This window comes from Ammospiza caudacuta, chromosome 1 (genome assembly GCF_027887145.1).
Source record: "Ammospiza caudacuta isolate bAmmCau1 chromosome 1, bAmmCau1.pri, whole genome shotgun sequence".
In the NCBI taxonomy this organism is placed as follows: domain Eukaryota; kingdom Metazoa; phylum Chordata; class Aves; order Passeriformes; family Passerellidae; genus Ammospiza; species Ammospiza caudacuta.
The window spans coordinates 72325074-72352001 of NC_080593.1; the positions used below are offsets into that span (position 1 = coordinate 72325074).

The 26928-nt window shown below is 40.6% G+C and overlaps 1 protein-coding gene across 1 annotated transcript in view; it reads right to left on the bottom strand.

Annotated features, from left to right (window-relative positions):
* The window catches only part of PHLPP1 (PH domain and leucine rich repeat protein phosphatase 1), a gene marked incomplete at its 5' end in the record, with an annotated part of 136779 nt that overhangs the window by 7872 nt on the left and 101979 nt on the right, over window positions 1-26928 (bottom strand). The window contains 8 exon segments of the mRNA XM_058803147.1: window positions 487-591; window positions 4158-4288; window positions 8573-8735; window positions 9754-9954; window positions 18272-18427; window positions 22259-22354; window positions 24221-24281; window positions 25889-26091. Coding sequence (XP_058659130.1) covers window positions 487-591; window positions 4158-4288; window positions 8573-8735; window positions 9754-9954; window positions 18272-18427; window positions 22259-22354; window positions 24221-24281; window positions 25889-26091 — 1116 coding nt within the window.

Here is a 26928-nt window from a genome sequence, read left to right on the forward strand (position 1 = left end):
CAGAAGATTTCTAAAAAGGTATTTGAGGAACAAAGAAAGATTCATGACATTGCCAGCAACACAGAGACTAGCAGACTCTTGGTACATTATTTGTCAAGTGCTGCCTTTAGTCACAGGAGCACCACACACTATGAATATTCAGAGTTTTGGCCATTCTTTCTCTTTTTAGTATCTCTGATTTGCTTGGTAAACATCCTTTGGTTGAAGATAAAGAAGCTTTGCAAAGAGGAAAATGCTTTTAAACACTCAGATCTTTTGCAAGTAGCAGAGTCTTGCATAGACCAAATGTGTCGGCTGCCCTTGTATCTTAGCAACTTCCCCAACAAAGACCCAAAGGGAGAGCCAGGCAGGAGAGCTTGGTACACAAATGGAGGGACGTGGCTTGGCCTCTGCAAACCCTAGAACATCCCCAAAGCTTGCACTGAGGAAAGCATCTCTCTGTCTCGGCACAGAGGCGCTCACACACAGCACCGTGCCCGGCCGTACTTGTTCTTGACGCCGGACGCCTCCGTGTAGCCGTGGCTCCACACCGCCGGCGCACCTGACGCGTCGCCCGCCGACGGCTGGTCGATCTTGAAGCACCGGATATTGCTGCAAGGAGAAAGGAGAGGGGAGAGAGGCAATGGATGGACTTGCTGACTTGATGATCCAACTTCAAATGTGAAAAGAGCACCCTTTTTACTCTCTCAGTTCTTAGTAAGACATTTACTAGTAGAAAACGAAGCAGGACATCCAAGGTGGTGGTTACCTTTACGTGCCTGTGTGCAACCAACAATAACTGAGCTGCTATGAGTGAGGCGTCAGCTGCACTACTCTGTTTATCTGGCCTCTATTTCCCTGCCTTCACCCCTGAGCTATTTGGTTCAAACCAGCCCCTGCAGGAATACAGAGCGAATTTGCCATTAGTTTGATGAAAGCCAGTATAGCAAAGTGACTTTTTAAACTTAGGCATCTCCACACATTTTAACAAGTTTCTGTGCTCTTTTCATTGGACTCAGATGAAATCTCCTGTATGACCCACAGCACCCCCTAAATGGAAAAAAAAAATTAAAATAGTTGTTTAGAAACAAGAATATGTAGTAACAGCCTTTAATGAAAATACCCACAAAACAGAAATCAGCCCCATCCTGATCCTGCACCAACCTGCAAGAGCCAGCCTGTGGTCCTGACAGCAGGCATAGCCCTTCTGCATTCCCCATTTGTGCAGTCCAATTTTCACACAGGCACTTGATCCTCTACCCTCCAATTTACTACCAACATAGCCTTTAGCCTGAATTTCAAGTATCTCCTGGAGCATAGTAAAGACTTAAAAAGGGCCCAGCCCTCTCTGTTTATACTCTTCTCTTCACAGCCCTGCATTGCTGGGAGAGATGACCTACCCCTGCTCCCTACTGCTCTCTTCCAAAGGCAGGAAAAGCGAGCTCCCCACACACTGCAGACACTTCAAAGGCACCCAAACCTTTCATGAACCAAATGGAACATAAAAGGACACAAGCAGAAAGGTCTAACTGTTCACTCTGAGCATTCGTTTTTCCTCTAAATCCCCACCTGACCTGAACACACAGGAAAGTCTTTTCTGCATTGCAAAGCCTTCCTCAAATAACCTAAAGTACTGTCACATCCAGTTTGATTTCTTTTTACATTAATAACCAGGATGTACATCAGTGAGGGCAGACTAAAAGCCAACAAATTACATAAATAATGTTGGAACCACTTGTGTTTTAAGTTCTTGGTTTTGCAGCCCTCTGTGTGACAAAGAGGAGGCAAACATCTTGCCATGGCTATTAAAAAGGTTAGCTAACCCCAAATCAAACTGGAAACCTGGATCACTTCTAAAGTAGCAGAGATTTTAATTCTGTTGCACTGGCAAAGCAGCACACCCATGAGCAAACACACTTGCATTGCAGACTTCTCATACAAGGCATTTATCTCCAGGGCAGAGGAACCTGGGTCACAAAAGTTTCTTTTTGTTTCTTTTTTAACTGGGTTGACTGACCTCTGGCTCCTGGGCAGGTCAAGGACCCAGAGTTGTCTCAAGGCTTCCCAGCAGTGGTGAAAAAAAAAAAAAAAAAGGGAATGATACCCAGCAGAACATCCTATACAGGCCAAGGCTTCTAGACAGCCTGGCTTCCTTTCCCCTTAATTTAAAATGACTGTTACAATTGAACTAGATGCTGGCTCTTAAAAATCAGAGTAACAGATCTTTTTTTTTTTTCTTCATTTTGATTTTAATTGCTAATGAAAATTCTTGCATCCAATAAATCACTTGGCAACATCCTCCTAAGTATGCAAGCTTCCTTTAAGATCTCCATACATACTAAAAAAGCAAGCATGCATGACAGGACTCTTCTCACCAGCACTGAGAATACATATTAACCTACTACCTGCTTGAATTCTGCCAGGACACAGATGGAGAGCTGCCTTTCACATGCAGAAGGAGGATATAAAAAGTACCAAGTGCACAAGTATTTTTGTGCCTGCTACAAAAATCAAGTGAAAGAAGCACCTCCTCCCTGACAGTCAATTATAGCAGAATACCATAAAAGTAAGGGTAGCATATCAGACACTGAGAAACCCCTCAGGAGGCCTGAAATACCTGATTGTGCTTAATGAGCTCAAATGAACAGAATGGACGTGTGGTTTTAAGAATAATAATAATTTAAAAAAAACCCCAAAACTAAAAAAAGACCCAACAAATACTACAACAACAACAACAAAAAACTCCCCCCAAAAATAAAAAACAAAACAAAACCCAAAAAAATCCGACAAACAAAAAACCCACCCGGACTGCCAATGCCAAAACAAATAGCAAGGAAAATGCACATGCAAGAGGGAAAAGTTTTCTGTGAATTAAAGACCACACATATGCCAGTGATAATACAGCATTTAACTGGGCCACACTACTCTTCAACAACTTTGAATTTAAATTTGTACAAGAATGCTACCATGCACGATGCCTGAATACTAAAGTGGCAAGAGAACATGTGACCATCTTGTCTGCTGGGTTATACATAAGAAAAGCTGGTGTTTTCTAAGTTTTGACACCATTCATTAACACTATAAAACATGTGTAGCTTTTCCCCTATGAAACAGAGCAATATTACACACTGCTTCTTCAGGAAGATTTCCTTCAAGAAGATTTTCCTGTTTTAAGAACAACTCTTTAAACAGAGGCATGCCCCTTTTTTCACTGTCTGCTGCAGAATATGGACTCTTGTTTTCATCTCTGAGAAATCATCATTACTCAAATTTCCACCTATATTTTCAAAATCTGCAGATTCAAGCTATAAGTAAACTCACACTGTAAATTTCCCTTGCTTGCACAACAGATGAGGGCTGCTGCTCCAGTGTCTGATCTTAACCATTTAAAAGCAAACAATGTGAAGTAATTACTCAACCCCTAAAAAGTAAATCAATCCTTCTTGGAACCATTTGAGGTTTAAGAATAAAAGAGATTTAGAAGGAAACTTGGAGCTGGTGCAGTTCAAGGCAGGACTACTGTCCACAGATTATCTGGTTTACTGCAACAGCTCCTCAGCACACTGCAGAAGAAGGGACAAAACACTTTGGGAATTTCAGTTATGGATGACACTTAAATCCCACAGGAAACAAACAGGTAGACAGGAAGGAAACTGAGGGTCCTAAAGCAAAGGAACCAGTTTCTCTGCAAACAGAGTGAGTCTTTAGCAGTTTAAATATAAAAAACCCATACAATTTCTAGCACAGAAGCAGACAGATTTGAAGGGGAACAAGAAACAGTATGTGAAGAGGTAAAAAGCAGCACAATGGCAAAGACAGACCCAAGCAGGATGAACGCAACAAAAAGATATGGCAAGCAGCTATATCTCATCAGTGGTATAAAATACATCTTTTGGCTGAATTTAGTGTCAGAAAAAAAAGCAATCCAACTGGCCCAACAGTGCTTACATCAGACTAGCTGTAACCCTCCAGGAGTTACAGCTGAAAGCAATTGCACCAAATTGGGTAAAGTCATCCTCTTCAATGAAGCATCAATTTCAGACCTATTCACAATATCTCTTACTTTCTGATCCACAGGCAACAGGGAATCATATCCCTTAAAAGAGATTCCACTTGTGTATTGTGGTTTTCACATCTAGAATTGTCCTGCTCCTTCCCCACTCTGTAAGGTAACTTACTTCAGAAGCTCGAGGGTTTTGTGATCCAGGGCTAATCTGGGATTTCCAGTCAGGTCCAGCTCCTGCAGTTTTGGAGGCAGGTTTTCAGGCAATGTGACTTCACTCAGTTCATTGCAGCTAAGGTCCACACACTGCAAAAGGAAAACAGCCAAAAAAGCAAGAGAATTCAGCTGTCATCACGATCATACAAATTTTGACTAAATGTGGTAATGCATGTTTCATGAACAATAAAGGCTGCAATCAAGACCCAAGACCATTCATTTAAGTAAGTGGTTCTTACAAAAGAAATTCTTACATGGCATTTAGCCATCTTGCCAGATGTCTGGGACACCTAGAAATATGTTCCTTCCGTTTCCATCTCTAGTCAGGTGTCATCTTGTTACAAAACAAGTAAGTTTTGTCTGCTCTTCACAGACATAGTCAGGGGATTTTCAAAGTAATTTTAAAAAAGTTATTAACAAAAACAGTCTCTTAATAGACAAAGGAAATGGAGGTAAGTACAGCTGGGGCTTCTAAGCCACTGGCATCAGGCTCCCAGGAATTCAGTATTTACTGAGGGATATTAAAAAAAGCAGTGTTATTAATGTATGTGGAAGGGAGGAGTATAGGGGGGAAATATTGGAGCAGTTTTAAACATGGTTTTAATTAGTGTCATCTTAGATGCATTTGTGTTTAAACACAAAATCAATAAAAAGACCAAAAAAAAAGTATTTCAAAAATACAAAACAGCAAAGAAAACTGCAGGCTGTCTACCAGCTAAGCACAAATTAGCTAGAACAAGTGCACTATATGATAAAGTCCCCAAACATTGCTTAAAGCTGCATATTCAAATGAAAGTTAATACACAGGGAAAAATAGGGCATATGAGAACAAAATCAAATCTCCAAACTAGTGGGAAGGATGACTAGTGTAGTATGCCCCAAAAACTGAAGAAAAAAAATGTAATTCTGAGAGGACAGAGCAGATTGGTATTTAACAGAGGACAGAAGAACTATCCACATCTTTCTGAAAGGCCATTTTCTACTTTCAAGTTGCAAAAGTGAGAGACTTCAGAAACTTTAATAGAAGAGCTGAAAGGGGCAGAGGGAGACTTTTTCAAGCTGCACATTTTGACCATTCTGTAATTTCCATCATTGTAAGAGAGGCACTTTCATTTTTGTAGGTATATTCAAAGACATTGGCTCCTCATGTGGAAGCAGACACAAGATAACCTACTAAATCCTGGAAAAGAACAGTCTCCAAACATTTTATTTTAAAAGCGCAATGAAAATAAAAATTTTTGACCCAAATCTTGAATCCTGAGATTGTCTATTATGGAAGCTTTATTATCTATGAAGAACAAACTGCTGGCATTATCTAAGCCTGATAAGAAATCAAAGTTTGAATCAGTCACGCAAACAAAACAGCAGACAGCTTAGCAGCAGTTATTCCGGCGAGTTTCTCCTCTCTGCACAACTGCTTGCTGCTTCCAGAGAGCCAGTAATTACTTTGCAGATTAAGGGAGCTGCCAGCAGGCCTTGCTGTGTTCAACACCTCCATGCCATTACATATTTGATGGAAGAGCATGCTGGAATGAAAAGTACAAGCACCAGTAATTTCATTGTTCTTCTTAAATGCCCAGTGTGCCAAGGACAGCGACACTCTACAGCAGATCCCTTGGCTCCTAGGCACTAGTGAAGATGGTTTATTTATCAGGTTGGAGTTTCTTAGGAGTTGCTTGTACTTGTTGAAGAATAGGCTAAGAGGGACTTGCTGTGTTAAATTTAGTCTTTGTTCTACTCCCCAGGCAAGCAGGAAAGTTTATTTCCTAACTTATCCCAATTTCCTCCTGTGTTATTTTAATACGAGCTGGCTTTGCCCCGCCCATGCAGCACCAGAAGAACAACTGCAACTGCACACAGGATTTTGCACTGGATGGGCCAGCTGGAAGACAGGGTTTAACAGGGAGCATCTGCTTAGGCTGCTGCTTTCACAGCTTTGTAACTGTTGTGTGCAAGGCTGGAAGGGACTTGGGTTATTTTCACTTGTTGCTGAAGGTGGTCATACCAATGTTATCCTATTTGGCTTTTTTTTGTTTGTTTTGGCAAAGCAAGGAAGTCACACAACAGCTGCAGGGAAGAGTCTGCTGGGGCACTGACTCAGGTGTGAGTGCTTCCAGCTGCTCGGCCATTCACAGAAGACCTTTCAGGGTGCACAGGGCAAACCTAACTCTGACAGTATAAATACCTGTCATAAAAGACAATAAAAACCCTAAAAATATATTGTCCAAGGTCTCCACTGGGGTCTTGAAAAGAGAGGACAACACACAACTTCTGTAGCCCTGACTGTAGTGTGAAAAAAGGCTTAGAGACAATTGTATCCTTAAAATGACCTTGTGTCTGGAAGTCCTGGAGTTATTGCAATTGTAAAAGCATCATCATTCACCCTAGTCTTCCTTCTAAAATCATTTCAGACAGCATAGTAACTGCTGCTACTAACTGTCCCAGTGACACTGACACCAAAAACACAATACGTCAGCCTCTCAGGCTAATTAAATACAGAAACAAAACAGCCATTACCTCAGGTAATAGATTTCCCCAGGAGTTTAGAGCGAATGTCACTTCAGTTAAAATTAATCAGCAAATATGATATAATCTCAGAGGTGACATTAGACTAGATGACTTGGTGCTTTGCTACAAACAAGCTTATTTCACCAAGTGACCAAATCCACGGTTAAAGAAATAAATTCTGCACTTCAGCATATTTTGAATGCCACCCCTTATCTAAGAAGGAGCTAGAATACAGGCAAGAAATGGATACAGGCATGCAGCACATGCTTAATCTCCAGACTGATAAACACCAACCCCGACCTAGAGAAATCACCCGAAGGCCAGAACCCCTATGACTATCTAACAAGGCACATTGCCATCTGGCAACTGTATGCACTCATCTCATGTAAGTCAAAACTAGGCTTGACTACTGACCAGGCATTTTCCTTCCACCAAGGTGGAGTCAAAGAACACTTTGCCCTCTTAGATTAAGCCACACGTTATCCCTGCATTCCCAAACCACTTAGTGACGTCCACGTCTCTTTCTTTTGCTGAAGAGAACTAAGCCATAGGGAACCAGCAGGAAGAAACTGCCAGCTCTTCCAAGAGCATTCTGCTGCTCAATCTGGCCAAGGAGCACTTTAAATATGACACCTCTATAAAGCATTCTGTTTTTTCCAAGACGCACAAACAAAAGGAAAAAGGTGACTGTTCCCTATCAGTATGTTTATGCTATCTTTTTTTTTTTTTTGTTAACACCACCCTCACATTTTAAAGAAATGTTTACCATGCAGAGCCTCACTCCCCCACCCCAATTCTTCCTCTGAGAAAAAAGCTTTACTTCTGATTGATTCTAAATGGCCCTCTGCTTCCTCTGACCATTGTTCCAAAGAGGGAGGAGTATTCAAACCCACGAGTTTGTTTGAGATTTCCTGGCTGAAACCACAAAGCTCATCTTTACATATACTCACTTGTCCAACAGAATTATTGCTCCTGCTGCTTTCCATGACCCCAGACACTGAGGCACACACAGCAGGCTGGGAACTTAGCCTTTTGACTTCACAAAGTGCCAGAAGGACACTGAAGTTGTTTTGAGTCCCTGAATAGGTAATCAGTTAGCCTCAGAGAAGGACAGATTTTTCTGCTGCATCACAAGATTTGTATGCTGTGAGACAACAGTCTCCCAGCTCTGTCCAGCAGAAAGGGCACACAGTGCAAATTATTCTGCACTAGAGGCAGGCGAGAAGCAGGAACTCAGTTCACAGAAGGTAAGGAACAGCGTTCATAGTGTGGTCAAGTGAAGAACGCCTCCCTCAAAAAGAAACATTGGAAAAAGTACAGAATTACTTCTGGAAACACAGAGAGGAGACAGATTAGCTAATCTTCCTGTTGTGCAAAATAGGACTGCAATTAGGAAAATGAAAGTTGATTGCCTAAATACTCAAATCCTGTGCTCCTTGAATTTATCTCTGTCCCTGAGGTCTATCCTGTAGCTTCCTTGGTTTTTAAGACATGCTCTAAACAAAGTCCATTCCTACAGAATCAACCAATTGCCAAGGCAGCAAGAGTTACTTACACACAGCTCTTGCCAAATGTTTAAGTCGTATCAAAACAGACTGTCACAGGAAGACAATTAACACTTATCTGCCAGAAAAAATGCAGTGCAACCAAGGTAAGCGTAAAATCAGATTTTGAGGCTCCTCTTCGTTCCGCTCTGAGGCTGCATGGGGCAAATATTTTGCATATGATTTCAGAGGAGAAAGTAGCTGTCAGATCCCCATACTCTCTGAGAATATACTATCCCATAGCAATGAGAGACCCGAGGGCAGAAAAGAATTGGTAAAATTGCATTACGCTTGCTTCTTCCAAAGCACATTCATTCCATACCTTTATTTCAGAAAGCTGCATGACTTCTGGGAAGACTTCAATGCAGTTGGAGTGAGCAATTACAGTATGCATACGTCTGCAGTTCATGATGGTTGTTGGAATGGCTTTCAGTTTGTTCCCACTAATATCGATTTCCTCCAACTCTTCCAGCTTGGCCATTTTGCTATAAAAACAAGAATTTGAGAATTTTTCTTCTAATAGACGCATATTTTATTTTGAAGCGGTGATAAGACCAATGGTTTTGTTACTTTAAGAGAACAACATCACAGACTTTGATTCTTGTTCACAGCAGTGCCTGTCATCTCTCCTCATGTCAGATGCTAACACAGTTGTGGAACAAAATGTGTACTTCTTTTGTCAGTGTTTGTTAACGCTACCTTTCAAATTACTTATTTTGCTTACATCCCCCCCTACTGACCAGCTCACTTTCACTCTTTCCTCCTTTCTCCCCCTTTCTATCAACTCTAGTTTCTCACTACATTTCTCTACCTCACATTTTCCCCTCCTGTTTCTAGCACTCCACCCAGCCCTTCCCCCTAAATGCTTCTCCTTCTCCTTGCTACTGAAGCCCAGCTGCTCAGAATATCACACAAGGACAGAGATGTCTCTTCCATTATTTATTGGCATCTCTTCTTCAAGGTTGTACCCCATCAGTTTTACAGCACATCTTACACTTGAAAGATTTCTGATTAAAACAGAGTGAACTGGAAGCACAGAAATTGCTGCCAAGGCAGAATCTCCTTCTGGAGTTCAGAGGATTTTTCCCTGGTGGAGTTTAGTCCACTTCCAGAGGACATTTCCAGGCAGCTGTGCTCACAAATCTCTTTGTGTGAGGAGAAGCTCACCAAGTGTAAGCAAAGTCACCAAGCCAGGGAGAACAGAGGATCTCCTTACTTGGCTTCCAAAAGTGTAGAGTGACCATGCTGACTTAGTCCAGCTGAGAAGAGTTTCAAGCACCATGAAAACTCACCAAGTAACAAGCATCACTCACTTGTCTGTACTGCAAGAGAGGGTACCAATGTGCAGGAGGGCATAAGTGGGGGAGTCCACCCACTGTGGTACCACTGCACCCAAAATGCAGCCTCTGCCACCACATTCCTGTGCAATTCAGTTCTCACTGTGAAAATAGTTCATGATGCCCACCCACCCGTGGGCCAGAGACAGTGGAACAAGTTCCTTACCTTGCAGGGAAGCTCTGTAGGCGATTGTAAGCCATGTGCAAGATTTTCAGGTGTGGGTGGCCTGTCAACAAGGGTACACATTTATCTGTGAGGTTGTTATTGGTCAAATACAACTCCTGCAAGATGCTATGGGTTTCTTCAGAAAGGGTGGCTGGAGGAAGCATTTCCAGTTTGTTGGCAGAGGCATTAAGAAATCTCAGGCTGCAAAGAGAAGTTACATAAAGGAGTTCAGTCAAACATCCTGCAGGTTTTGTCTAGAAATATAAATAAAAATCTCTATTTTTAAGAGTTAACTTAAGATAGTCATAAGGTAAAGGTCAAAAGCAAGAAGTTCACAACGGACCAAAAGTGTAGCATTACATGAGCAAAACTTCTGATCATGTTTTTAATAACCACATTCGTAAGAACAAAACACCAGCAAACAGAGTACATCAAAGCGCCTCTCTCCTGTTATCAAGAGCTCTGTATCTCCAATGTTACTACAGCTGTAGCTACAGGTAAGAGCAATAACAAACCACATCATTTCCATACTCATTACATGTAAAAATGAGTTCTGTATTCATCATCAGCGAACCATGAGAATTGCCTTTCAAGTTACTAAACAAGTCAATGGTAAAAAAGCCAGCCAATTTTTCAGTATTGGTCTAAGGTGCAGACAGTATTTTGTTCAAACAATCAGGCCTGAAAACAATTGCAAAATATGAAAAGTACTCTTTGAGTATTTGAATGAATAAAGATGCAGCAATCACAACAAAAACCAAAACCTGAGACCAAACAGTAATTTATGCTTTTAGTTTTAAAGAGAAACTGTGCTAGTAGCAAATTAAACTTTAAAAGTTACATCCTTGCTTGCTGATGTGTGCAGCAAGAGAGCTTTATCTCTGCATAGCTTTTCTGAGTGCCCTTCCCCTGTGCCCCAACACAGCAGAAGCCCGTGTTTTTGTAGTCCCACCACAAGGGACAACAACTAAAGGAGCACAGAAATGAAGCTATTCTTTCTCCCCCAAAGGCCTTTTCCAGGATGGGAATAAGACCTGCTGAGGTATAGGCACTGTCCATTCCTGCCAGCGAAGTTCTGTGGGCAGAGGATTTGTTAGGGGAGTGTGGTGACCATCACAGCAGCACTGTAGGTGTCTTGATGGCTAGAACTCTCACCAGCAATTCCAAACAAATGGAAAAGTAAGCCTATTTATCCTTTAGTAACCAATTCTGGCATGAGTGTGCCTTTTCAACAGATATGGGACCTCTCTTCCTTCCTTCTGTTTGCAGAAAGGACGGCCTTGGAGCAATGCAGAAGGAAGTGTGGGCTTGCCAGTCTGCAGCGACTGCGTTCAGACCAGGCTGTCCTGCTCCTGCCAACTAAATGGGAACAGGCAGCTGCAGAGAGCAAGGCTGCATTCAAGAAGAAAGACACATAAATGTGCCTGCAAAGCCCACTGGTCAGGACACAAAAGGTAGATGCACTCCTGTCCTCGATCTTAAGAGAAAGTAATAAAATATTGATGGCTGCTCCCATGCACGCAGGAGTCCACACTGACCTTTTAGGTCTATTAATGAATGAAGTGGATTTGCAGGAGTAGCAGCTGGTTCAGTCTTGCTCAGCAGTAAATAAGGGTCAGGCATGTTACAGGAGTCACGTGGAATGCCAAAGGATTAAAAAACCCCACAATTTTCATCAGAAGCAAAAGCCTCTCAGCACTGCACAGAACTGAAACCAGGTTAGCTGTTCTACACAGACAGAGGAGTCCACTTCAGAGAAACAGTTTAATCCTCAGGCTCATTCATTATTCACAAGGGTGCTAAAAATCCAGAGAAGGAAGGGAGGAGAGGAAGGATTAGTACAGAGAAGAAAGTAAGAAGCTGAAAGAGATTTTTAATTTATTTATTTATTCTAAAAAGATGCTCAATTTTACCCTTTAGCTACAAAATAAAAATACTCTAAGCTCATTCAAGGCTGGATCATTAAACCGAAGCGTACAGCATCAACAGATCCTGTGCTTAATTAAACAGCAGCAAGTAGAGCCATTACTAAAGTACAGACAGTTACTACTTTGGCAACTTCAATCAAATGTGCATGGTAGTCTTCCCTCTCCACAAGATAAAGGCACTTTGATTAACATTAAAGTCACAGTATTTTTTGTACCATTCATAGTACAAAATGGTCATCTTCAGCTCAAGCTGGAAAGGCTTAAGAAACAGTTAGGTTTAAGGGTGCTGGAAAAAGTGAGTTGTCACAGAAAGATGGGGATAAGAGGTGACAGCAAAACACACCCTGAGAATGGTTCTTCTTCAGAAGAGCATGACCTGTATCCTAGTTTTGTTCTTGCAAGCTGCATGAGAATAACCTGCAGTGCTTCACAGGCACCAGCAGCCAAAGAGGTGATTTAGAGAGCATCATAGCCTGTGGCTGAAGTCTGATCAAGAACAGCTAGCCCAAAGGACAACTAAAAGCTTCAATTAAGAAAAGATAATAAAAAACTCTGATACAGCCGAAATTAATACAGTGTACTATACTGTAGCCATTTTAGATTCAAAAGAAAAAATTAACCATTCTTCTGTTTTCAATAAACTTTCAACACTGGTGAAATGTAACAAGATGTTTCAATTTGCTCCCTCACTGGTAATAAAAGTGAGTGGAATCTGTGTGTTCCTGTCAGAAATAAGTTTTGATGCATGTATTTTCTAATGGGGAAGGGAGAGAGGAGAGTCGATGCTCTGCACACACATACCATTCCCCTCACCCTGATCTTTTCCTAAATCTTCCAGGGAGTGATACAATGACACTGGAAATAAATCCCCATCAGCCTAACCTACAGCCTACTGCCTTGTTGTGAACAAAGGTTAGGTAACCAGTAGGAGTTTTGCCAACAGCTTAGAACAGGAACCCTGTGGTAGCAGAGTGTCTGACCTTAAACAACTGACAGCCAGGGTTGGAATAGTCACACACTCATCTCTGCCTCCAGATGACATAATTAAATCAGCTTTTGGAAATGAGTGTGTTGCTTGCTTATATGTTTTTAGACCAGTTGTTACATTAAAATGGCAAAAAAAATTCTGACATAATAATTCTTTCAAGATATTGTCTAGATTTAAAAATAAAAATGAAATAAAATAAAATAGGGACACTATTCTTTGGGTAGAGAACAGAATGAACCAGAATGAATCAGATTACTAGTACCAAATATTTATCAATTCTGTACTATCATTTTATGTTAAAAACAAAACAAAAAAAAACCCCAAACACTCCCCCAAACAACAAAACCCCAAAAACAAACAAAAAAGAAAAAAAAAACCAACCCAAAGAAACCCTAGAACAAAAACCCAACAACCAAAAAAACCCAGCAAAACCTAAAACTGTAGTTGCCCCTCAGGTCTTCCCTCACACTGGTTTAACACAGAAGTCCTCGTCCAGGTTATTTCCACTTCCCTACTTCTTCATCTTTGTGCAATGTGCCAGCTGCTACCTTAGAAGGCACATCTTATAAATGCCCTCCAGAGGAGTGGAGATTTACTTGGGCACAACTGTTCCCATCCCTCTTGTGCATGCACTTAAACTGATTCATGTTCCTTGAAGATTTCCCACTCATTCTGCTTATCAGATGGAAGCAGAATGTCAAGTATTAAAGCTCAGTCCAAAATTAATTGTTTTCCCTTTCCAATTCCACCCACACACTATACCACAATCTCATGAAAAAACTACAGCATCACTACAAAGACCTGGATGCAGCAGCCTGTGCACATACCAGAGCACAACACAGCCAGGAAAGCATGAATTACAAGGACTAAAAGAGTGCAGCAGATGAAGAAAGAAATGAAGATGCTGGCAGGGAGATGTCTGAATTCTTCAGCTTTGACAAGGTAAATATTCTCGTCTGGAATAATAACTTAAACAGTGATCTCTGGCTGGAATAAGTCACCTTTGGTTTTTTGGGGTATTAATTCCCTTGCTGGACTTCTCCAAAAGACAAAAATAAGAAAAAGGACTGTCCCAAAAGAATAGCCTAGAAACAAGGGGCATGGATTTAATTCAACTAAAAACACCTAATATGCTGTCATATCCATTCCCTATTCATATCCAAAAGATTGCATCTAAATTTGAACTTCTAAAAGCAGAGGAAGAATATAGTCTATATAAAGCTGCAAAAGGTTTGAACTTTGCCTACCACTGCCTACCTCTAGCACGCACAAAAGCTGAATAGAGACAATTGGGAGAACACAGCACCTCTGAATTCCTCACCATTTTCTGAGGCAGTTTGACAAACTTGCCTTGCTGGGCAAGACACAGCCATCACTGAAAAAATGTAAATTCTCCAAAAAGCTTAGGAATGTTTGACACTAAGAGGAGCACAGACAACTGCATTCTTTGGTGAAGCAGCAACAAATCAAAATCACAGTGTTTAGCTTGAAAGTACTGATAAGAGTTGGAAAGAACACTGCAGTTGCAAAGAGAATTTGCAGAGAAATCAAGATCTCCAGTTTGGCCTATGCCCCAAGATCTCCATCAGTACAGAGCAATGAAAACACAAAATTTCTTCTTCAGTGCCTTCTGCAGAGACATGCCCTCAATTTCTGATTGCCGAAGACTAAAATAATTTATGAATGTGGTAGCAGGTGTGTGAGGAAGAATCCTGTAAGCTAAGCATGTCTGGGGGGAAAAGAGAGGGGGAAAAAAATCAAAGCTGTTCTGCCAGCCTGTGCAGAGGAGAGTATTTCTTCTTTAAAAAAATAAATAAAATAAATTAAAAGACAGAAACACTCAAGTGAATCCCCTTCCTGTTGACAGACTGCCAGAAAAACCACTTCACTGCTGCTCCCTCATCAGCTCTTACTTTCTAACCTATCTTTAGCTATTTTATAAACCAGGATTTCCCCAGTTTCTGAAGTACCTGCTTGCAATCCTTAACCCAGCATCAAAGAGACAAATGTGGCCAAGCATTTCTGCAACACAAGCAAGTGCATCAAACAGCACTTGGCATTCATTTGACTTGGTTTCCTCCCTCACACTTCCCCTGCATCCAGGATAGGACTGAATCCCTGCATCACAAAGAAGCAGCCACAGTGGGTGGAAATGGCAAATATCAAACAAGAGAAAATTTAACTGGGTCACCTTCCAGAACTCCAGCAAAAGCCAAACCCACTGAAATAAATAAATTCAAAACAAACAGAAAATCTAATGAGGTAGGAACAGCTGAACAAAGCTGAAAACAAAAATCCTGCAGACAGAGTCTAGACAAGCTCTGAATAGCTGACATTGGCTAAACCACCACAGCTGGCCACTACCCGACACTGCAAAACAAAGCCCAAGGTTTAAGCTGTGCACATCACAGCTACAAATCTTCACCACACAAATGCTTTAAGAAGTCTGATGGCTGTTTTAAGGGTTGCCACTGAAAGCATTCATTCTAACTGGAAAGGAGCTTAGGCAAGAGACAAACCCTTGCCCATCTTACCACTGTGCTTCCCCATTTTTAACCCTGCCCTGACCACTGTTTTTCTACTGTGCCCAGCTAAATCTCTTGCAGGCTCATTTGTCTCATCTGGAGAGCACTTGGTGCAACAGTGTCCATGCCATTAAATGGTAGTTTGCCTGCAAACTGCTCAAGGAAGGCAGTAAATGTCTGTACAAGAATCAGACAGTGGAAAAGGCATCACAACAGATACAGCAGAGCATAGAAGTGAAAGGCTTCAGGAATGCAGGTGCACAAAAGAAGGTTCAGCACTCAGTTTGGGAGTTTTCCCCATCAGCTGCAGCACTTGCATGAAATATTCTGCTTTTCCAGCATATGGTAATGAGAAATGAAGAGATTATCTGGCTGCTTCTGTAGCACTGATCTTGCCAAGAAAATCCCTACCCCACAAGAGGAATCCTTGCTAACATGATCAAGATGTGCATACTTTCAGTGCAATAAACAGAACCAAGTTCTATCTCAGTCAGAGAGATGTGTCATAGGCTAGTCCTCAATTTCTCCTTGACTAACAGTTTAAAATAGAAAATTAATTAAAAAGCAGACCAACAAAATATCCCTAATTATACTCTTCAGCAAAAAATTACACCTTTTCATTGTTTTTTGAAGGATTAAGGCAGAAAATCAATGCTTATAGATTCCTCTGTGAAGAGAACTGAGGTTTTTCAGTATTTCGGGTTTGGATGGGGTTTTTTTGGTGAAAGTGATATTCTCTCTTTGTGCACCAGTGCACCCATTTCCTCTGCTTTCTCAGATGTTCTTCTAGATGTCAAAGCCCACCAGTGCTTGTGCTGAAGTTTGCCCAAGGCACTTCACACCCACTTTGTCAAATATTCAGGATTGAGAAAGCGAAAGCATTTATAATTCACAGCATGAGACTTCATATCCAGACAAGATATCATCTGTCAGTTGCACAGACCCGAGTACCTTTCAAAAAAAACCAAACCAAAACAAGCCCAAATCTTTTTGAGGCTGTAAAAGGCAAGTCATTTTATGCAGAGATAAAGGTACTGTAAGGTAAAGTGATTTGTCCAATATTACACACTGGGTAGAGACCATGGCACACCACTCAGGAAAACCAGCTCTCTTGGCACGTCTGGCAGTACAGATTGTGCTTCCCAGGGAATGCTTGGAGAAGAGAAGCATTCTACCTTTTTAAAACCAAAACAATCTCCTGAGTGCCTTTCCAGACACATTTCTGTTGACACTTAGCTGCTGATAGATGCAACCATTTGAAAACAAAAGGAAAGAAGTTTTATGTAGGAAATCCCAAACTTAAAACTCTGACTTTGTACACTAATATATTAACCTGTACTGCTGCTTCCCTTCAGAGTTCTCACTTTTGCAGCACTCATAGGAGAACCAGCATGGACAAGCTCTATCATCTTAAATCAAGTTAAAGGGTAAGGATCAACAGGGAAAACGCTACCCAAGCCAACCTGGGTTGGATATCTATTCCTATTATCATCACAGCCAGGGGAGGCTGCATTGGTGATGAGATGTCAGAATGGGTTTACCTGTTTACCTCCTGTGATGGTGCATGACTTTGTTAGGACCTGTACAAGACTTTGAAAACACCAGCCCTATACTGCTCAAAAGCTGCAGAGGGAAAAAACGTTCGCCAGCCACTTAACACTGTTATTCAAAGTATTCCTTAATTCTACCTCTTCTCAGCGTATTCCTAGTAAACTTCTGGGAATCTATCCCCAGTCCTGGTTTTAGCTTTGTAGTTTTTCATTTTGGCATCACAAAAAACAAACCAAACCAAAAACTAACAACCAAAAAAAAAAAACCAAAATACCAAACAAAAAAAACCCCAACCCTGCCTACAGATGAGCTGCAGTACCAAAAAAATCAGGTTCTCTCTCTGCCAAAATTGTGGTACACTACATCCCAGCCCTACAACCTGTTTTTAATACAAATTTTGCAAAATTATTTCTCTCATTGCTTTCAAAATACCAGGAGCTCTCTGAAAATTACCTAAAGGTTTCTTTTGTTTTCAAGTTAACACATTAACAGTTAGAGTTTATTTAAAAAGCATCTCAACCATCAACCTAATTCTCCAAGTCAATTCCAGGAAATTTAACCAGACGCTCATAACAAAATTAACAACAGCATAAAAGGAGGGGTTTTGCAATACTCTTAATTGGGAAAGGAGCTCTGCCAGGGAGATCACCACCTCTTTTGCTTCTGCACCTCTCAAGAAAGCCAGGAGCTTTGCATTCCTTTTGTCACAGCTAGGATCAGAAATAAACCCCCCACCACAGCACACAATCTCACTGTCTGCTAAATTATGCATGCATTGAGCACTCAGAAATCCCATGACTATATGTGGAAGTGAAGAAGTGCAAGGAATGCTGACACCAAGTGGGGCCAGCCCATCCACCATCCCCAGATGATGCTACCAACCTCCTATATTCCAATCACAGTCACTTGAAGAATATGTTCATATTTGGAAAAATACCCCAAAACCTTGAAGACTCTGATAGTAAAGAAATAGCACCATAAAAATAAGAATCCAGAACGCAGATCAAGTGGTGACACCAGCTAAATTAGTGACAAACATTTAAAAAGCACAAAAAAAATTCAAAAAGTAGGGACAGGGGAATAACTGAATTATTCTGACAGCCTTATGCATAGATTTTGTTTTGCTTGACAGGTATAAATAAGTTCTAGCCTCTGACTGAAGGGGAAAAAAAAGCTTTCACACTTCATCAAACAAGCCTAAGAAATATGTATTTAAAGAAACTGCCACTAAACCATTTCAGTATATGTAGTAGAAAATAGCATGTGCTTAACTCTACAGCTAGATTTCAAGAAGTAGGTGTTCAGCAGGAGCTTGGTGGGAAAAAAGAAGCAACCATATAAGGAAACAAAACCAGAATAAAAAGAATGTGCTCTGGTGAGTTGGGCAGACATCTGGTCTTACCACACAAGGCTTGGCAACTTTCAAATTAGAGGAACCTCAGATTACCCTCTGAACCAGGAAGTAACAGGCCAAGCAAGGCTCATCACATATAAGTCAAAAGGAAAAAATCTCTTTATAATTTTACCTGTCTGCTTTCAGAAGCAGGTTGGATGGCAGTTCCAGGAGCTGGTTGTGCTGCACGTCCAGGACCTCCACCTGCGTTCGCTCGAGCCGATCCGGGAGCCTTGCTAACATGTTGTGTCCCGCCAGCAGCTTCCGCAAGCTACTGTTGTAAAACAACCTTAAGAGAAATGAAAAACACCAAAAATGAGAAAAATTTAAGCTGAGGAGTTCCTTTGATAATTTAAATATGGTATCATGGCTCATTACAAAGAAGTGATTCAGCCAACTGATTAGCAGACGTGATATTAATTACGCACAGATCCAAGAATGTCTTCCCACTCTACACCAACTTCTTCAAAAGGTTTTCAGAGACAGGGAAAGAGGTTCACAGATGATTCAGGAGTGAAAGTAGTGACAAAGGGTTATTTTATGACACTGTATAAAACATGAATATAGAAGCACAACAGTGAAGGAGGTAATTGCTAAGAAAGGCTGCAGAAATCTGCACAGGTGGGATCCCCTTGCCAATGCAATCACTTCAGAAGTGGGGGTGAAATCACCAGTCACCCCACAAGCTTTACAGTGCTCTACTCATCATGTGCTGACTCATAATCCAATGCAACTCCCCACCCCCACAATTTTTCTTTTCTGTTAATACCAGACTTACATAAAGCCTCCTTTCCAGTTCTACAGCAAATGAAATTTATCTAATCGGCTTTACTTTCTTGAGTTTTTACAACCAATAGAAAACCTGGAGTCCCACCCCCCTGCTCCATTTTTTGTGGGGCTAGAGAGAAGGGGAAGGGAGAAGAGGGCAACATAAGGAGAAAAATAGCTGTTCTGATCAAACAGTATAGCTTAAATTCACAGGATAGACAAAGGAATGAGGGCATGCACCTAAAGAAACCAAAATTAGAGCAACTCTCAATTCTGAACAGAAACCACTTTCAGCAAATTAAGGAAAAAAGATTATTCCTCATCTGCCACATGTCTTACATCTGTCTTACATGCCTGCTACTGTACTGTTTAATCTGGCGAGCCCATGCAACATGCTGACCTGCTTCAATCAAATACTCTCGAATTATTCAGCATTAAAATAAAAATCTTCCCTCTGTCACAATGACCCAAATACACATAATAAGCCTCCCACCCTCTTCTCTACAATGCATCAGGTCATGGGATTATTGTGCCAAAATCATCAATCAAGCACGTTGAGTATTTTCCCCTTGACAGATACCGTCACTCTCGGTATCTGCATGCCAGTGTTAACAGTTATCTCACTTGGCTGGGTTGTCTGAGTTATGGCCATGGATACAAGTCAACAGCCAGCCCTATCATTCTAGAAGGCTCAACACGGGATGAAAAGACCTACCAAAGTGATAATCCTATCTATTATGTATTCATTATTTAACCATTTTTGGTTTGCTCTATTTTTACTTGAAAAATCTCTCAGTTATGGATTTGCCTTTGTATTCTGTTTTTTGAGACTGGCTAATACTGTCAACACCAAATATCAGGGTAGAAAACAGAACTGTTTGACAGGAAAAAAAAAAAAATTCCCTTGGATTTTTTTCTGGGATGGTTGGGGGCAGCACCATTTAAAAATTTTTAAAAGAGCTGAAATTGTGCCAAAATCCTCAGAGGTTTTCTCTTTCCATAACTCAGAAGAACTCAGTAAATCTTTGGGGGATTTTGGTTGTTTGGTTTTGTTTGTTTTTTTTTTTAATTTGCTTTCTCTTATTTTTTAAGTCAGACAAGCACTGAAGGACCTGGGGTAGCTGAAAAGAGGTTGAAGGGCATTTAACTAAACAAGCTCCTGATGAGCCTGGGATGCCTAGTTCTCGAGCTGGGTGGGGAAGCAGGATGCTGGGACTGCTCTTCCATACAGGCAGCTTTCCCGCTTGCCCAATTCCCACTGGAAGTTTTTGTGAAATCAATAAATTCGAAGGACAAGCACGTCATTCATCAGCATCTTCTCAGAAAACATCGTTTGGGGTAAGCATCCTACCAACTCCTTTACTAAACAACTCTTCAAGAGAACGCAATGTTGACTACAGATAGATCTTTTCAAAAAAAAAAAAAAAAACCGAAAAAAAGGAACAAAACCACATACAAACATCTGTTCCCTGATGGCAACAAGATCATTTTGGCAACCCCTAATTGAAGCATTTCCTTTCTCTTTGGCAGTATGATTTTTCTGAATTTGTCCTGAATAGCTAAGACCAAGTACCCTTTTTTGTTATTTTTCAGTACTTTTAAAGCTAAAACAGTTGCATTACAGTCCAGAGGACATTTTCCCTCTTCCCTCAATTGAGACAAATGCTAGTACAGAAACCTCTATCTCAACTGCTTCAACTCTTTGTCTTCAAGGACTTTTTTTCTGTTTCAAGAGGCAAACACACAGTATCAAGTGTAGTTTGTTTAGATCAGATGCAATATTCACCCCACCAGGAATATGCTAGTCACTCAAGGCTTCAACATTTGTATTTAAGTGTCACAAGCAGCCTCGTAAGAGAGCCCTGCTGATTCACTTCACAGGTTTCCAGAATGCTATTCTATGTAGAAGAAGAAGTACAGAGCAGAGCACCTGAACACACTCATTCAGTTTTTACTTGCATTTCCTTAATACTTAACCATGTTGAGCCATTTGCATTTGAGTCCAGACCCAAATTTCCCCAAAAGTTTAGGATATGCAAAGCCTGCCTTTTAAATGGAACAGGACTCTAAAACTGAGCTGACATATTAGGAGCTAAGCTATCTAGACATATACTACAAAGAAGAACTTTCAAAGATAAGCTGTTTCCTGGGGTTAATGATAAGATGGCAGGAGAGACAAGTGGGATGTTGACTGTACCTAATTTCAGCTAATCATTAATCTCCCAGAGATATCCGGTATGCCTTGAAAGTTCTGGCTGTTATGAAGTGCAAATGAAAGAAAAATGAACTTTTGCACCTCCACCTTCTGAGCAGGCACAGCCTCATTTTTTTTGTGCATGTGCATGAAAAAACAGAGGGATTAACAGTCTGCACATCAGCCTGCTAGTTTGCTTTGTAACTCTCCTCACATTCTCTTCTGCCCATATTTTTGAAATCTACTCTTTTCCCATTTCTAACACTAAAATGGACAAGTTTACACCATCTTACACATCCACCTGACCCAGAAAAAAATATCATTCTTGGTTTCTGATGCTTTTCTGTGCTGTACAGCTCCTTAAGGAAGATATTTGTACTTGATGATCCTTGTGGGTCCCTTCCAACTCAGCTTATTCTGTGATTTAGTAGCTCATGATACATCATCATCTTACACAACATCTCTTTCAAAGTGTACAGAACAACCTAAAATGACAGCTCTCTTCCAGTGAAGGCAGGAATTTAAAAATGCCCAACATCACCACCTAAGCAGTATAATTCACCTAGAACAGACAGCTCTCTCTAGAACAAATAATAGCAAGACTCATTTATTATTTAAACTCAACTCCTATTTTGCTTCCTCTTGACTTCTTTTTTATCATTTATATTTATCAATTTTAAGTTTACACTTCTGGAAAAGAGATCATCTTGGTAGTGAAGGCAATTGTTCTTCTTGCAGGAATTTACTTACTTGATGAGGCTTTCTCTTTTTTATTCAAACCAGGTTTTTCATTCAAACCAGGCTGTGAACTGGAGTCTCCAAGCATCACTGAAACTAAACTGCAAGTGCTGAATTTCTAAACTGTCATGTAAAGTTATGGCTGTAAATATTTAATATTCAGTACTAAAAATGAAGTGCTTTCCTGCCTGAACAGCCACATGAACAGCTTCAAAGGCACTACTTTCTCTGCATGAAAGTAAAAGAAGAAAGGCTAGGTGGAAGCTCAAGGCATGATGACACCCCAACAAGGTAAAAATAAAATCAAACAAAAGATAAAACAGTCCTGACAGTCACTGGAACAAGCTAAACACTGAGTCAGCAATTATTTTTGAATTGTTTATCCTGTTCCCCATTGTGGAACTGGTATGCAAGACTCACCGGGCAGGCAGCTCACGTATCTGATTGTGGCCAACATCCAACACTTCCAGTTTCCTGCTGTCACACACCCACTCAGGCAGGTTTTCCATGTGATTTCTGTGAATAAAGAACACAAAGAGGTGCACCTAAATTATAATTGAGATGTAAATGCTATTAAGAACACAGCCCCAAGAGAGATACAGATACCTGCAGGAAACAAATCTGCTACATAGCATGTTGCCTGTGAGATTCTACCACCCATCCTTCTGCAAGGGCAGTACCAGCGCAATCAGGTCCTGAGTGAGGGGGCAAGAAAGCTAACAGCAGTGTTATCTCCCTACATGTGCAGTCACTAAGAAAATGGAAAACAAAAAAGCTTCCAAATTACCAGGGGAGTATTAAGAGTATCACAGTACCAAAGCTGAAATCTCTCCATGGAGAAAAAAATTTCTGAGATGCTCCTCAGAAGATATTCACACCTTACACAGTTGAAATATCTCTTCAATTTCTCAAGTACACTGAAATCCACTCAACCATTCTTTTGCTATCTCAATGAACAGAGCAAAATTTTTTTCTGTGTATCTTTCAAGCCAACTGTTTTGCTTTTCTTGCATTTATCTTCACAGAAACTAACCCTTCTGGAAACTAACGTCTTGGAGGCAAGGTTTTCCAAATCCTGCATGAAAACATGCAAATAGGCACTGTGGGGCACTCCTGCATCCTGCCTTAATGACAAAAATTGCCAGCACAAGACACATGGAGGAGATTGTGTGCAAATGCATCCACATCATGACTACTTCAGTCAGAATACGCAGATGCAAACTGGACATCAAATAATAGTCAGACACTTGTAGACCTGAAGTTCAGGAATAGGATGCTTATGAAGCACGAATATAAATCTATAATGTACTCATATCCTTTAGTTTATTCCTGCAATAGTACTCAATCAAAGTATGCAATGGCAACACAACCCCTCTTCTGAGAGATTCCATTCTGATCTCAAATGGATTTCCCAGATTCCAAGAGAGTCAAAAAGCTAAGGACACCCTACCCATTTAGTTACAATGCCATCACTGCAATGAAGCACAAAAAGGGTTTTGTGATCAAAATCATGCATTCTGCACCAATTCATTAACAAATAAATGGAGGACACAGCTTTTCAAAGATTGTTTTTCAACAAATCCCTTATTTAGTCACACCAGTGTGTTACATTTAGGACAATGTGAGTAACTGAGGGCTGATGAACCTCCATGTTGATGGCCACCAGCCCAGGTAGCTCACTAATTGTTATGATCACCCTCAACAGCGTAAGTGCTTTACGCAGGTTTTTTAATGAATGAGATTATCACTTTAAATGCAGATGAGTAATTTCTTAAATAAGACAGTCATTAGGCACGTGTATAAATGTTTTCCTGATTCATTCCTGGAACTGTAAAACAAACTAAAACACACGCTTTTTCCATTTCTTCCCTTATCCCACCTCCCTCATTAAGGTGAAATTTATGTATGCTTTCAAATGGCAACTGCAGACATCCCTGCAGCAGCCAGGGCTACAGAGAACTACGAGGAGCTGCAGGAGCTGCCAAACTGATGAGTAAACTATCAAACCATCACCTACGCTGGGCTTACGCTGCAGACATATCCAGAAAGTAACTTCTCAACAAGTCTCAGATTGGTGTGCATTTGAATCATCATGTTCTAACTCCAATGGAAATTCTTTAACTATAAAGAAATAGAAATTTTGATTTGGGCAATAATTTAAAAAAAAAGAGAAAATCTATAAAAAGGAAACAGGAAAGAACTGACCTTCTGAACTGCAGGAAAAAAGCATCCTCTAACTCTGAAAATTTAAAATTTGTCTTTTCTTATCCCAAGGTCCAATTCCTACCCCCATTCCCACTCAGCAAGATGACAGTGAATGTCATTGTTCCATAAGTCTCTTTGATTTCTATTTCATGGGTCCAAGAAAAAACATACCCTTACCTAGAAATATCCATATAAGCCAGGCAATTAGGAACTGGATACACATCAAGGTGAACAAGTTCTAGGGGAAAAAATACATATAACAAGAAAAGTGGTCATAAAGATTTGCACTTAAATGACTGTTCGATAAGAACTACTTTAAGAGCTAACACACAGAGATTTCAGACCACATCAATAACCTAAAATATTTCTGAAGATATGGACCTTTGTGAACCCCTTGTGAGTTCCGTTTCTTTATTATGTTTTAGTACATTGTTACATTGTACTTGCTATGACTGACACTGCATAACTGATCTGATGAGAGTAGAGCACAGGATTTTAAAAGTTTCATGGCAAATTCTCATTTTTTCCATTTCTGTCACAAGAGCTGTAACTTCACCTCCACCGCCCTCTACCCAGAAGAGTCAGTCACAAAACTGCTCTACTTTTGTCTCACTGTTCACTTAAGATATAAGCATAGGAAGGGAACCTCCCCACGCTGGAACAGCAAGTTACAGAACACCAGAGTCCTTTAGGTCACGGCAAGATCCAGAGTATTTGTCAACACATTACATAAGCCTTGGCATGCCTATGGAGTTCCCAGTTGCAGGCAGATCTTTTATAACACAACTAGAGCTAGTAATGTTATTATTGAAGCAACCAAAATATAGTTCATGTCTTAAGCTTTCAGGTAGCTAGTGCTTAGTGCTAAGTTAAAAAAAAACCCCAAACCCAAACAGACATTTATTTGAGCCTACAGAAAAATCAGCTGAAGTGCAACTGTAACAAGAAGTTTCTTTGGAAAATGAGATGAAAACAAGGTGGCCGAGGGTAATGAGAGGACAAGCCAGGAGGAAGAGCAAGACCAAATAGGCAGTTGGTTGCAAGACATGGGTTGACTTGGATTCTCAGCCCACATTGAACAGCACATGCTCAGATTATGTTAACTTTTCTCAGCTACAAAGATCCTGGCATGAATACTTAATGAAGGCACAGGCTTAGATATTGCTAAAATGACAGCCTTTTAAAGGCAGTTCAGACTGCTCATCAAATGCACAGTTCTCCTACTTTGCATTTTCTTTATTCCACACTGAACTACTCTAAATGATAAAAAATGATTAAAATTGTGGTGCAAACTGAGTATTTTAAGTAATACCAGTTTCCAAAGACAGATCAAACAGATCCTGTTCATGAAACACAGCAGTCATGCAACTGCATATGCACAAGGCTGCATTATTATTATCAAATACAAGGAAATGAAGTTACCATTATGAATTTCAGACCTTTCTGGACAGCTAAGCAGCTGGAGGGAGGAGCAAAAATTTAGAGTTTTGGGTTGTCTCCCAAATGGCCACTTGTTCAAACTTTCTCAGTGCAGAGAAAAGCAGTAAATTCCTACTGGTTTTAGTAGAGCAACACATCAATGCAACCAAAATAAGTGACAAATTCAAGAACCCTCCCTACTGACATAGAGAAGAATTTCTGAGATTTTCACAGTTCTCAGACCTCCAAATTGTATTTTTATTAAGAAGTCACTTCCAAAGCCCAGAACTGCCAGTAGCATTAGACAGCACATGAGAAACCCTTTTATCTAGGACTGTGTCAAGAACCTCCTGACTGTGTGCACTACACTCCAGAAGCATCTCACAGAGAGACAGGTACAATGACAGTACCACAGCTGCCACTCACCATTGCAGGAAGCATACAAAGCTTTGAGGAAATAGCCGCTGATTTTGAGGGTCACCAGCTGATTCCGCTCACAGTGCAACACTTCCACGTTGTTAAAAACTGTCGCGTCCAGCTCCCCAAGTTTGTTGTCTCGCAGATCCAGTTGGGTCACATGATGCAGAAAATCTATTTCCTCGGCCTCCAATCTCCTAATTGAATTCAATCTTGCAGACAAAAAAGGAGATGAGTTGTAGTTAGAAGGCAGGCTCCTGCTGACAAACCATTGCTTGCTCTACAATCAATCAGCTGCACTGGATTAAACTAGCACGCTTTCAGGTTCTGATCAAGGTTGATTTTTAATATTTTCCCCTTTGTTATGTTACAATTTTAATCCTTTGAAAAGCAGGATAGCTGTGTTCTGTAGCTTTATCCCTCATGACAAAAGAATGATGACACCAAGCTCCTTTCTAAACTACTTTGAAAAGTACTGATGAAAAGCTCTGCAAAAAGCTAAGCGTTACTGTGCCTATAAAAATAAAAGATGATCTGGCTGTTATTTGTGCCCAATAGTTTGGAAAAGAACAAAACTTCTACAGTTCTTGCTGGCCTATCATCTGCTGGAAAAATCCAGCACATACAAGTAACCAGCATGTATTGGAGACCCTTGCCTTACTGAAAGGCCAAATTGAGATTTATGAATTCCCATGTATTTGCTTCTCGCCTCTCCATGCTTCACAGCACGCAAATTCAGAGCCCTGAAAATGGGTGTTGAAACAAAATAAAGCAAAAATCCAAGACAATTTGGTCTGACAGATAAAGACGACAGGTTTTAGACTTCTTTACTGCAGTGCATTGATACTGTTAATACTTAGCAACTTCCCCAGAAGTTATAACTGAATGAGATTATCTATAGCCCCATAAAGTTTAAGACTGCAGAGCACTCCAAAGAGATCAGTTTCAAATTCCCAGCTCTGAGCAGAACACTAAAATCAGTAGAGTAACTTCTGCTGGCCCACTAAGCCAACTGAGTCCTCTCTACAGCAAATGACAAATACTTGTAG